Source organism: Engystomops pustulosus, chromosome 3 (genome assembly GCF_040894005.1).
Source record: "Engystomops pustulosus chromosome 3, aEngPut4.maternal, whole genome shotgun sequence".
Lineage (NCBI taxonomy): Eukaryota > Metazoa > Chordata > Amphibia > Anura > Leptodactylidae > Engystomops > Engystomops pustulosus.
Genome location: NC_092413.1, coordinates 101447460 through 101461975, shown reverse-complemented (window position 1 = coordinate 101461975; position 14516 = coordinate 101447460). Strand labels below are relative to the sequence as shown.

The window sequence follows — 14516 nt, the reverse complement described above, 5'->3', positions numbered from 1 at the left end:
CAATGCTTGTAATCCAATAATTCTTAGACCATTGCAGCTAAATGTGTTTCTTATTTCAAAATGTTTGATATATTTAGAAATCTATTTTTAAATAGTTTACTATATGTATGCTTTAATCAGAGAAGACAATTCAGGAACATGGATGGGATATCACTAAAAGGTAGCTATAATTCTCAGTCTACCTGTGATTTACTTTGCTCAGGCCATGGAGACGGAAGGGTATGGTAGCATGATCCCACAGACTGAACACATTTAACAGGAATTATTGAAATATGATGCAAGGACTCCCTGCCTGTTTGCCGAACTGCAGTGCCAACAGTAATACAGTTCTTACAGTATCGGAAGACAGGGAGTCCTTGCAAAATATTTCTGTATGATACAAGGACTCCTGTCCTGTGAAATATATTCTAGTGTGAGAGATTGGACTAGTATGCAGGTACGTTTATACAGGCTGTACATGATGCCAATTACATTGATAATTGCACAAAGCTTTGTTAGTAAACCATAATCATTCAGCTGCAAATAAAAGCCGTAAAGCAATGTACTTTGCAGACATACTTGGTTTCCTCCTTCTCAAAATCTTTGCTGTAGAAAGAAATTGTTCATATTGTAAACACTACTAGACACATTCATTCTTATTTATAGGTATCGTTATAGTTTATTTAATTTGTAGTAACAGAATGTACTGAGTAATGTCAGTAGACCAATGCACTCTCAACAATATTAACAGAGCTTTCTTCAGGTGTATACCATATGTTTAAGACTGTAAGACACAGTTTACAACAATACGCAACCCATATTTAGTTCATAAGAAAGTAAAAATATATTTTACAGCAATTCAAAATTCCCTGTTGGTCACAAGTGAGCACACACAGCTTTACAACAACAACAACAACAACAACTCAGCTCTCCTAAATACATTCAATTGCATGAACACACTAATTACTTCTATACACACATATACAAACGCACTCAGCACTGCTATACACACAAACACACTCAGTGATGCTATGCACAAACACACTCAGCCAACTATACAAGAAAACACTCACTTATATGTGTTACATGCACACAGAAACACAATCATTATTACTATACACACACAGGAACACACTCAAGGTCCTGCAGAAACACTTGTCGGGGCGGCCAGCAGAGGCAAAACTGCTAGCATCACATTCATTCTAATGACATGGATCTGCTGACCCTTCCCTAAAGTAAATTGCAGAAAACAAGAAATACCAGTGTATTGTTTTATCTTCAATATCTACTGTGAACATGGGAGATTGCAAATATTTTTTGTATTTTGTATTTAACACTCAAATCCAGATGATATATTTTACACAATTTCTAAGAAATACAGTATTTTCAATTCCAATACTTTAAGGGCTAATAATGTAATGTAATAATAAAGCTGTGCGTTTCTATGGATTCTAATTAAAGTATTGATATCCACCTACTGCACACTGAAAAAAAGCCTGTAAAACAGTTTATCAGAGTGTTAAGTGATCATTTTCATTATCTTTACCTTTCAGGTTGTTTAGATATGTCTCACCTTTTTTGGGTTTCACTATGGAAGGCTCCTCTTTGGGTAATTCTGGTTCTAGAATGAAAAGAATGTGTAAATTAAATATTAAATTATTGCACATATATTTCTCATAGCTTTTTTGGATAGTGGCAAATATAATATTTTACTATTGCGCCTTAATATTGAGGATAAATGTTAATCTGATTGTCTTACTGGGAGGTTTAGATGTTTGTAGCTTGTAATCATTATACTTATTCTGTATTAAAATTCTTAAAGGACATCTACCACCAGGATGAAGGATTGTAGAGGATCCACTTTTCTTTAGGCTTCCTATGGCCTTTTTAAGAAAAAAGGTTTTATAAATTATACAAATGAGCCTGAGGGGCTCTAGGCTCCATTAACACCTATGGAGCCCCGAGCCCCTCAGACTCATTTGCATAATTTGAAAAGCATTTTTTTGGTAAAAACTAGAGCAAAATCAGATACAAGAAGAGCAGATGTAGACAGAGGGGGCACACACCAGCATGTCAGTGTGCTTGGTTTACAATCCTTCATCCTAGTGGTAGATGTCCTACTTGCTGCCTGCTCAGTGATAGGGGTGAATAGCAGCTAATTTACAGAAACTGATCTGTAGCTATAAAATCCATGTCAAACCGCCCCTCAATCCGCAGTTGGCAGATTAGGTGGCGTTAATTCCTGTTTGTGTTTCCTGTGTGTGAACTGCAACTTAGCCTTTGTTGTGTTTTGATTTACTGAGCCACACGCTGCTCTTTGCAGTTCAGCTCTGTCCAGCAAGGGTTACTAGCCTGATGGATAGCTGCTGCTCCGCTATCCTGTTGGATTCCGATTCTGCTCTGTACCTGCATTCTTCATTGTAACCAGGACCTATGACCCTGCTTTCAGTGTTTTTCATTTATAAGTCTTGTTTCGTGTCTGCACTGTGACCTAGAAAGGAAACGGCTCCCAGTTACTGCCCACCTGTGGGTGGAGCCAGTAAGTAGGTAGGTGAAAGTTTGGAGGACTCAGCTTAGGGCTCACTGTCCTGTCTGTCATCCTGGGCCCTCTTGTCATCCTCCTTTGCGTAGAATAATAATAATTATAATATATTTTTCACCCAACCACAATCACCAAATACTAGACAAAACCGAGAAAATACAACTGGTGCAAAATAGAGATAAAAAATATGAAAATTCATATCACCCTGCTAGAACACACATATATATAAACACAGAATACGCTTTGGGAGTCAGAATACGGTGATAAAATAACATATACATTTTTAAGGTCTTAACACAAAAAAAACTATTTAAATTTGGTATTTCTTTACAGTTTACCCTCATATAATTCTGCTCAAGGAAAGGGAAAAATAAAATGGCTTTTGGAAGGTGGGCAATAAACAAAACTGAAAGGCTCCACCATGAAAGGGTTTACAAAAACCTCTACTTCTTAGAACAGAATAACATTACTAATCTAATACTGCATGAACTACCAAAATACAATGCATCATTGTATATTTTTTTACATGATAAAGAATTTATACTATATATCAAGAGTTTCTTCTTAATTTAATTTGGTGCCTTACTATTCTTTTTATCCCTACAGACCATTTGCCTAAGTAATTAGAAAAGAATAATTATTTTAATCTGTGATCTGATCATAATTTATTGAATGCGCTGTTAAATAATGTGCTGGGTTTCTGGGTCAGCTTTTTCTGGGACTGAGTTAATTCTAAGTATAAATTAATTAGCATCTTCATATCACCAATAATATGAGTAAAAAGAATCGGGACAATGCAAGATAGATAGATGGATAGAATATGTATGGGGCATATTTTTCAGGGCTTGTTCTCCTGCTGCAAACTTCCCCACAAGTATTTCCCCACGCAAGCCATCTGCATGCCAAATGGGCTGAGTGGGCCAGCGCATATAGTACCAGTGTATGATAAATCTCCTCCTATGTGCTTTATAAAAAGTGTTGGCAGGTATTTATATGAATACTTTTTAAAAATGTATTAAACAAAGTAATATGTTGTAGAAGATCATATGTATACAACAGGGCACTTCATTTACTAAATGTCTTAGATGATGTGTCATGTTGGCAATATTCCCATTCCCATACCTTCATAAAATGTGTACATATTTCAATTTCATATTTAGCAAGGTAGATTTAATAAGTGGGGCATATTTATCAGGACCTCTGCGCAACGCTTATTGCTAGCACTTATTGCTAGCACTTGTGATTATTTGGCCGTATCCGCCACCTTCACGCCAGTGGGGAGTGAAGGGACGTGAAGGGGGACGAGGGTGGGCTGGAAGGGGGGCGTTACTGTCCCCGCTCCTGCGCACTCACTGCTGCCGGTGACTTTTCATATAGCGGCGGAAACCTTTTGATGTATCCCGCTGCGAACACGCACGAGCGCCAGTGTATGATAAATATGCCCCATTGTGTCTAAGTTTAAGACAGTATAAACTTAAAGTAGGCAATCCTAAAATGTGCTGATTTTGGATGATTCATTCTTGCATCTCCAGATTGTCTAGAGTAAATTTCTACCACTTAAATGTTGACTTATGAGTTGAAAGAATTTAGCACCTGAGCTTTAGCATACATTTTGCACACATTGTAGGTCAAGTATTGTTCCCTATGGAATAGAAGGAAAAAAAAAAACCTTAGATTTTCCACCAATTTGAAAGGACCTGTCACCCATAAATCGGGCACTAGGAGCTGCTTGCTAAAGTAAGCAGCTCCTAGTGCTTAAACAAATGCCACAGTGTTAGAAGGATAGCATTACCGGAAACCTCCGGTAACGCTATCTAACACTGCGGCAGAGTACAATGTAATAATCGGAAAACTGTCCGACGTATTCATGAGGGGGCGGTCCGAGGTTCTGCCTCTTCCCCGGACCGCCCCACTCGCTCCATAGGCCGGCGGTGACTGCCGCGGCCCAACTCCGCCCCCTCATGAATACATCGTACTTCACAGCAGTGTTAGATAGGGTTACCAGAGGTTTTCCGTTAACGCTATCATTCTAACACCACAGAGTTTGTTTAAGCACTAGGGTGACAGGTCCTCTTTAAGCTGGCATTTTAAAAAGAAGCATGTTTAGGGCGGGAAAAAGGTGGGACAGTGGCCTTAAATTGGACTTACAATCTTCTGATGCCAGAAAACAATTCTTTTATTCAATTATTATACATACATAGCATATGATTCATATAAGAATTTTAAGAAATACTAGGGCACATTTATCAAACTTTTGATTTGACGTTTTTGTTCATTTTTGAGACTTTTCATGGTTTTGTGTTTATTTGCGACTTTTTTATTGTGCCTAAAACTGTCTCCCTTCAAAGTTTGCCACTGTCTAGTTTTCTGCAGTGTTCCCTGAGTTATCACCTGAATCCAGATGTGAATATTGCCAATTTTGGCCTAAATCTATGGTTGCTGCTCTTGACCAGGTGTAGAAATTATCTGAGACCTGATTGTGACGTTTGTAGACTTTTTGCATCTATTGGCACAAATCCACACCAACCTCCTACCAGGCATAAGAAATGGTTCAGAGCTGTTAAATTCACTAATTACCTTAACTCCTCAAATGGCAAATGAATTAATAAGGAAGAAAGACTAAGATACATCTAACCACCAAAAAAAACCCCAAACAAACAAAAAAAAGCTGCCAGACTTAAGATGCATGTGCTCTATTGACTTCTATTTCAGTGTACATGGACCAGACTAGGAAATGTTAAATTTTTCAATGGAACTGATCTACTGTCCATTAAAATAATGGATACATGCATTGATCCATGATCGAGTGGGTGGTTTGGGGTAAATAAATGTGGTGGGTAGATTGGCTGTTTTGAATTGTTTTGTATCTCCATGGACCTTAATGCCGTTATATCTGGAGAGTTTTTCTATGTATTTTATTTACATTTCAGATATTACTTATGTTGGATATGTAATAGTTACTTATATATACAGGGACATGACCACAAAGGTGTAGCAGTCATAGGAGCTGCTATGGGGCCCACAGTGTCTGAGGGCCCTGGTACCTGGAGTATTGGGTGTGTATTGGGTAAAATTATGCTGTATGGGAGTGTGGTATGTATATATACTAAATGTGTATGTGTGTATATGCTGTAAATTATATTGTATACATGTTTGCATTTCATGAATGTGTGTATATGTGATACATATATGCTTTAAATGCATGTGCATAAGTCTGTGTATATGGTGGGTATATATAGTACTATATATATGCATATGTATTCATGGTGTGTATACACTGTGCGCTACAATCCAATCGTGTGTGGGGCAATTCAGCGCAAAACAGAAAAAAACCCTACGAAAATGCGCTGTTCGGACCCTTAGTAAATGTGCCCCAATATCTGGGAGTGTAGAAACAAGTGACCAGACCCAGCAGTGCTGCAACATGGTATTTTTAATAAGTGGAGTTTAATTAATGTAAGGTGAAAAAATTTACAAATCCTAAAGATAATATAGAACTGATGCAAATGATGGGGTTTGTCTGGAAAATGGGGTCTGTACAAGGAGCAGGGCCTACAGTATTATAGTTGTCTATTAATTTGTGTGTCACTGATTTTCCTTGAGACAGCTTTTCCATGTGGAAAACGTTACTACAATCTGCATGCATGTAGTAGATAAATAACGTAAAAATATCAAGTGAAATGCATTAATTAGCTGAAGAATATAAACATGTAATAGGCAAAGGGGACAGAGAGATTTGTGTCAAAAACAAGAATTGTCTTAAGTGGACTCCATGTTAAACTACATTGTTACCAGGATCTTTTAATGCTGGGAATAGGAGAATTTGTGAATAAGGGTGAGAGTTAATTTCCATGTTAATTCCAATATACACTATAGACACTAGATGGCAGTCTTGCTTTTGAAATCTGCACATCTTTTCTTCTGTAGTAGTTGGTTTCTATTTAGGCAATTGAACAAACAGTAAATGTAATCAGGGAGAAAAACAAATGACATTGAATATATTGAGTTCATAAAACAACATTGGAATGAGATTTGCAAGCATATAAATAATGTTATTTCTTTCCCATCAATTTTTTATCTGTGAAAGAGAGATTTTATTGGCAATGTGAAAAAGTAAAATGCAGAGATATATTGTGTTACATTCTCCAAAGTCATTAATTGAGATATCGTGTACAAAGTGTTGCAATGAAGGGAAGTAGCGTTATACAAAACTTTTAATTTAAAATGCCAGATACACAATGTATTTCTTGAAGGGAACTTTTGCTGCGTTGTAGAGGAGTCCTAATGGGTATGTGTATATGATATATAACAGGGATACATTAGTCACCAATTATCTATGGACAATTGTCTCTTTACCATATGATTATATTCAATGCTGTCTCCGTGTGGTCACTGCCCTTTTCAAGAATTTGATATGCATGCTTCAATTTGTGAACTTTTCTGTATGTAAGAGGTCAAATAGAAATACAACATCTTTTGGAGTTCTGTATTCTACAATTTTTATATTTTGTATGTGATATATGTAACCCCTTAAACCAGCATTGACTGATATTAAAGGATTTAAAGTACTCTATATATTACTTAAAATGATCTGCTATTGAAGCACTGTACCTTAATTACAGCTGTTTTATGATATGTAGATGAGTAGACAAACAGTCAAATTCTGAATCGAGTTATATTTTTTCCAGGCTGCCAGTGTTTTGACTGACAATTCTTTGTATCTTCAAATCTGGGCCTGAGCAGACTAGAAGTTCTCTCCCTGTCCACTTCCCACCCTTAGGCTACATTCAAACTAACGTATGGAGGACGTATATACGTGTATATACACACGTGCGGCACCGTACCGCTCCGTACCCGGAAAAAGATAGGACCTGTCCTATCTTTTGCCGTAATACGGCGCCATGCCCCATTACTTCCTATGGAGAGGGGCGGGGGTGAGCTGCCCTCACCTCCTCCTCCTCTCCCCTTGCACTGCCGTTGCCCGCTACGGTACGGTACGGGCGGGCAACGGCAGTCTGAATGTAGCCTTACTGTGCTGTCACACTAACTGCAGTGAGCACTGTATGGGAAACTGTAGGTCTTCTCACCATTTCTCACACCCCATGCAGTGGGCAGCGGCAAGTGTTGATGGGTGGAGCCACATGCCAGTGGGTGAGCCCCACATAGACAAAGGCAGCAAAAGTTTGGGAAATGATTTTATTGCTTGGAGGAGGTAGATTTCAGCTGATATTCCTGTGATGCACCTTTCAACAACGACTCAGTAGGGGGGGGGTAAGGTTTATTGTGCCTGTTCTTGATGACAGCTTCTCTTTAAATAAGAGAATGAAAGGGGTATTCCCACAAAGACAAGATTCTTAAATATATTAACACATTCTCTAATTCACTATGATTAACAAAAATACAGCATTTCACTGATATAAATTCCAACCTGTCTCTACCAGTCCTGTTGTATACAATTTTGGTTGCCCTGGGATCCGACCATAATTCTTCTTCTAACTATGGTCAAGCATGGCAGATTCTTGAATAGCTTCTCCTGTTTTCAGTGTCTCTGAGTTCATGCCCCTCCGCCCTGCATTCCAAGACTAGCTCACACACAGACACTTACTGCCAGCAAGCAGCAATGAACAGATTTACTCTAAAGCTACATATAAGATAATGGGGGTCATTTACTATGGGTCCGATTCACGTTTTCCCGACGTGTTACCCGAATATTTCCAATTTGCACCGATTTCCCCTGAATTGCCCCAGGATTTTGGCGCACGCGATCGGATTGTGGCGAATCGGCGCTGGCATGCACCCGACGGAAATCAGGGGGCGTGGCCGAACAAAAACCTGACGGATTCGGAAAAAACGCCTCATTTAAAACAAAAAATCTGTCGCAGAGCTTGCACTTACCTTCACTCAGCCCGGCTCGGTGTATTCCAGTGCCTTCCGGGGAACTTCAGCGCAGCAACGCCACTTGGTGGACATCGGAGGAACTGCCTTAATAAATCCCGGCCGGACCCGAATCCAGCGCAGGGAACGCGCCACTGGATCGCGAATGGACCGGGTAAGTAAATCTGCCCCAATATCTTTATAGCAGGGGAAGGAGTTATAGCAGAGCTGACTTTGTGTGTTATAGCTGATATACTGTATAGCAGGGATGTAGCAGAGTTAGAGAGTGTCTTTGTGTTTTATACCCATCTCACTGGTTTTTATTATCTCTCATCTCTGGGCTGTCTTATCTGTCTTTGTTTGTGTCAGATACTAGTAGAATATTTAGAAGCTAAATAAAAGTGTAGATAAACTAGGACCCTGATAATCTAAGCGCATTGTCAGTAAACAGCATCTCATAGCACAGCAGGATCACATAGGGGCAGATTTACTTACCCGTCCCATTCGCAATCCAGCGGCGCGTTCTCTGCGGTGGATTCGGGTCCGTCCGGGATTCACTAAGGCAGTTCCTCCAGCTTCGCTGAAGAGCATCGGAACGCACTCAAGTACACCGAGCCGGGCTAAGTGAAGTGTCCGCGACACTTTTTGTTTTTTAAATGCGGCGGTTTTTCTGAATCCATCAGGTTTTCGTTCGGCCACGCCCCCGATTTCCGTTGCGTGCATGCCAGCACCGATGCGCCAAAATCCGATCGCATGCGCCAAAATCAGGGAAATACAGGGAAAATCGGCGCAAATCGGAAATATTCGGGTAACACGTCGGGAAAACGCGAATCGGGCCCTTAGTAAACGACCCCCATTGTGTTTGTTTAGGGAGTCCTGCCCACTGACCATCACTGAGTGATAGGAACTAAAACAGCAATAATACTAAGTAAAATTGTAAGGTAAGGGGTAAGAAAAAATATCTTTATTATGGAAACATCACTAGGGAATTGAAATTTGGGAACTTTCCTTCATGGGAAACCCCTTTAAAACAAAATATAGAGACTACAGACTGAAAGGAATAGTTGTGGAATATTTAAAGGGAACCTGTCACCAGGACACCCATTTTTAATACTCTCCCAGTCCCCACAGAGCATAGTACATACACTGCCAAAGTGTTTTTGTATTAAAAATTGGTTTTACAGAAAAAAAGATATGTTATATTTTACCTTTCATTAGCATCTGCTGTGTGACTAGGCAGTTGCCTTTTGGGAGGAGCTGGAAAGTAGCAGTTTCCCCCCACTCTTGGGGAACAGCTTCTCCATGTGACCTATTCAAATATATGAAAACACCCATCACTGGGCTTAGCGACGCCCCCTGCTCCACTACAGCCAATCCCGAGTGTGGGGAGTTATTCATATATTTGAAAAGGTCACATGTTTCCCAAGGGTGGGGGGGGACCTGCTCCTTTCCAGACCCTCCCAAAAGGCAACTGCCTAGTCACACAGCAGATGCTAATGATTGGTTCAATATAACATATCTTTTTTTCTGTAAAACCTATTTTTTATACAAAAACACTTTGGCAGTGTAGGTACTATGCTCTGTGGGGACTGGGGGAGTGCTAAAAATGGGTCTCCTGGTGACAGGTTCCCTTTATATGTGGTAATTGTAATGTCTTTAATTTGACGGTAAATATATCCTTAGCCAATGTTATTTTTCTCTAGAAGATTTTACAGCTGTTTTTTCATATATTTTGCATTTTGTACTGTGTGGTATTTACATTATGGCACAATAGAGTTCAAATGCCAGAGCATACCCTGTATTATTATAGCAAACGTGTATTATTATAGCAAATCAGATAAAAAGCAGAAGTGAGGCCACCACATAGTTTAGGATCTTTAGCTACTGCAAAGCAACACTCTGCTTACTTTTTCTTTTAATTGTCTTCAGATCTTTGGCTGAAGGTGTAAAAAGTAGATAACATATTATTACTATAATACTATAACACTCATGTTGTACATTATATTATTTAATTGATGACTATTTATCAATTTATGCTCGAGAAGCTTATACTTGCAACAAAGGTTATATGGCTGAAGTCAAACGCAAAACAATCTGACTCTGGTGCTAAAATCCATACAGAATATTAGGCTGGAACTCCAGCTCCTTTTTCTGTGGAGTGGCTTTGCTCAGAACTGTAGCTCCGCTCCAATGTAGCTCCGCTGCTGTGGTGGAAACATGTGCCTAGCTGTAATGTTCCCTCCAACAAAAGATAGCCACTTGATTTTTAGAAGCCAGGCATGAGACAAATAGACGATTACTGGAACAGCTTCCATTTGAAAAGAACTGAACTTATATATAGAACCCAAAATGGATACTTTCGATAAATGAGGGTATAAGCAACAGCAATGGAAGACAAACAGATATGTACCTTACTTGGATTTGTTTACAGTCTCCAATATTTAGTGAAAGCAATACAATGCCCTTAAAAAGATGTAACTTACAACACAACCACTAGGTGCCCACAAATAACTACATTAAAAAATCTCCAAAATGAGATATCCTAAGCTGAATGCACCAAATTTGCAACACACATTTGTAACATGCATTGTGCCACAATTATCAACAGTTTTAGATACATTTTAGGACATGTTTAAAATTTGAGGTGGATAATTCCTTGTCAAGAAAGGTTGTGATTTAGACAAAACAGGCATGGTCTAAATTGCATGTTCCAAATACATTGCACAAATTTCTGTTGTAAACTGAGACACTAATAATCTCTTATACATCTAGCGCAGTATAGCACTGTCTAGGCTCACTTTAAATGTATTTTTTCATTGCGGGACTTTTTAAAGTGAGTTTACATAAGTCTGTACCAAAAGTTAAGTGTTTGATAAATTTCAGTCCCCCTTCGTCTAATATATGTTTAGCCAAGAGGAAAGGTAAGAGAGAACACATCCATCGTGTTTATTATAAGAGGGGTCATCTATCCTTAGAATTTGAGACTTTTTTAGGGGTGGGGTTGAGCTTGTTTAATTTATCTTAAAGGGTGTTAAATTAGGCATATAAGGCTATTGGTTTTTAGCTATTTATTAAAAGTTTCACAAAAGATGCAAATTTTTTAATGACTCCTTCTAATCTTTTTCCTATTCCAGCTTGGGAGAGGAGATTTCTGTGCAAAAAAATGTACACATTTTTGCAACTGTTGCGCAAAAATGTAAAACTTTTTAAAATTTGAATTCCAAAGATAAATCAGGTGCACTGGAACACTGGAAATCTTTTAGTAGCAAAAAACATACAACTATACCTATAGTGCTGTAAGCCAATCACACAGCTTACCTTTCTTTTCTTCTTTTTTATCTTTAGCTGAAAAAGATAAAAAAAAAAATGTAAAATAATAAAATAAACCATTCTTAATTTTTTTTTAGTTTCTGCTTCAGATTTTAATGTAGATTGAATGTAGTAGAAACAGTCTTGCTTTACTGGATACAATTTAGTAACAATTACGGTAAAATTTATTAGATTTAAAGATTGTTTCAAATTTTAGATTCTCCTGCAGCAAATTTAGAAGTAGAAAATGGTAGGTAAATGGTTTGGATGAACTGTGAAGCTCAATGAAATTATCTGAAAATTAGTGTACAAATATGTAAAAGTATGCATATATATATAGAATATGTAGAATAAAATGATCAATTTGTATTCAGAACATGTGACGTATATAACAGAAGAGCATTCAGTTCTAAACTTTTCATGTAGGTTCTTCACGCTTAATTTTGAAATTGCTGATTTCATATATCATTTTAAGAACTGAAAATAGCATCTGGTGTTACCTCACTCCTTAGCAAATGGATGAAGGAAATGAGCAAGTCACAAAACTTGATGAAAAAAAAAAAAGGAAACAGGTATGACCCATAAAAATTGAATGTCTTCTAGATCCGAAAGCTTAGTCAAGAGACTTCAATAAAATCCCAAATGTGTTTCAGCTGATAAAACATGTGGAAAATCAATGTCGAAATATTCTAGGATTTCAATTTGTGTCGAACACTTGTATAAGCCTCCTTCTTTAGATGATGTTATAGGGCTGAGAAGAAATCTGGCGCTCGGGGAATTTTCAGCGGTTGCGTCATTTTGAGATGGCCAGGTTATCTTGTTATGACATACTCTCCTGCACATTTAACTGAGATGCGTTTGGCATTCAATGTTTGCTGAGCAATACATGTCAGAGAAAGGAAATGGAACAGAAATGATCTGAGGAGATGACAGCAGGAAGAGATAAACTTCTTAAATAACATTTTCTATAAGCTGCTGTTATTTCTCTATTTCTGCTTCTAACTCAAAGTCAGAGAAAGTTGCAGAGAGAGCTAATAAAAGTTGTACATCGAGTAAAGAACAAGAAATCTATATATTGATTAGGTGCTAGTAGAAAACATTTTCACAGTGGGAAATAAATGAATCAGAGACTTTAATGCTTGAGATTGGCACCCTCATGAATTGTAGGTACTGGAGGTACGGTAATATAAGTACTGTACTGTTGCTTAAAGGGGAGGAGTTTATTACTACTTGTCTTTTCATGCATCCCTGGTTCAAAGCAAGTTTTGGCTGATTTCTCAACTTTTTACTAAAGCTTAGCTTTATTGATAAAACTATGTCTGTCATAATTTTATGTCAATGTGGTAAATGCCAATTTGGGTCCTAGAAGTAAGAACTCTCACTAAGGAGACTTTGCCAATAAAGGCTAACTCTGCAGGCATGCAAGGACTTACAGCCATTGTTGCCCCATTGGGAGATTCAGGGAAATATTCAAATATGTTTACCAGGATGGGTTAAGAAAAACATAGCCTCTTGGCTACCTTGTAAGGCAGCTCCCTAGCCTACCCACAGAAGAGGATAAATGTTTATCCTCCTGAAACTTTAGTGGTTTCTAAAGTTTTCCTTATTAAATTATTTATTAACTGCAGCATGACTTTAAGGGCTTTTCAGGCATTTTTTTATGGCTTTTTACATTTTTGTTCAAATTAAAGGAAACAATTTTATTTTTTAAAAGCTAGGTTAATGTTTGACAAATTAGTCCCAGGTTTCCTGTTTGTATTATCTGTGATATGTTTCATATAAGAGACACAAGAGAAGAATTTATAATAAACCCTCAACACTTGTGATAATTATTGTACAACAAGCCATGTACCTGTTATACCACAGTTAAATCTGCCCCTAATAATGTCACAATGGGTGTAGGCTCATTGCCTCATGTATTCATTCTAATGTGTAGTACTTATACTGCATTCTAGTGATGACCAATAGGTGGTACTGTCAGGCTTGGTAAACTTTTATCTATAAAACCTACAAAATTCTGTTAAGCCTGCCATATTACCTTGAATTATTTTAGGAGTCTCTTCTTTAGCTGCTGCAGCTTTCAGGTGCTCTGTAAAAAAGATGAATTGCTAAGCACGATATTCCATATCTCATGTGCAATGTTTACAAGCAAACATTTATTTTAAGCTGATCTTAATCTCTAGTATGTGAAAAATATGTGTTATTGGAAGAACTACAAAATGTTAACTCATGTGTATACCAGCAGGAATAAATTACAAAAAACAAATAGAGGAAATATGTGTCTACATATTTACTATATGTATTTCATTTTTTTTTCTTATTATTCATTTTCTATTAGGATTACTATTCTGTATGAACCTATACATAATAAGCAGTAGAAACAGCATATTGCATTATACCAATTCTCAGAGAATGTAACCTGCTTTGTGGTATAAGAGTCTACAGGGGTTTTAGGCTTTATCAGAAAATCCAAAAGGATGAAGCAGTTAAGGGGTAATTGTAGAAGCCCACAAGAAGGGGCATCCCTGGCTCCCTCTATGGACATCTCCTTCACCCTGCATTTGCTCCCAGCAAGCCATCAATAATGATGCCAAATTCATTTGAGTGCCAGTCTTAAAATTGCCCCCACTGGCGGTCCAGCGCTCCTATCCATTAAGAGTAAATATAGCTGCAAATTCTGCCAGTTGGGACCTGTAAACTAAATCTGAACTGGCGAGTCTTTTGCTATAGTCTTTTACTATAGTTTTCCCGTGTAGACTATAGTAAATGTGGCAAGGCAGATGTTCACTCCCAAGCTTGCTCCCCACCCTGA

The 14516-nt window shown here is 38.0% G+C and overlaps 1 protein-coding gene across 40 annotated transcripts in view; it reads right to left on the bottom strand.

Annotated features, from left to right (window-relative positions):
- The window catches only part of TRDN (triadin), a 478227-nt gene that overhangs the window by 240789 nt on the left and 222922 nt on the right, over positions 1–14516 (bottom strand). For 29 of the 40 annotated variants that reach the window (XR_011854160.1, XR_011854161.1, XM_072141623.1 and 26 more), the window contains 5 exons: positions 13743–13793; positions 11714–11740; positions 10303–10332; positions 1553–1600; positions 559–585 (listed from right to left, as the gene is read on the bottom strand). Coding sequence is in view for 38 of the 40 variants with exons in the window: in XM_072141623.1 (XP_071997724.1) it covers positions 559–585; positions 1553–1600; positions 10303–10332; positions 11714–11740; positions 13743–13793 (183 nt within the window). In the remaining 2 variants the exon portion in view is untranslated. The remainder of the gene's footprint in view (positions 1–558; positions 586–1552; positions 1601–10302; positions 10333–11713; positions 11741–13742; positions 13794–14516) is intronic. The other 11 variants (XM_072141631.1, XM_072141638.1, XM_072141653.1 and 8 more) reach the window with 7 other exon arrangements.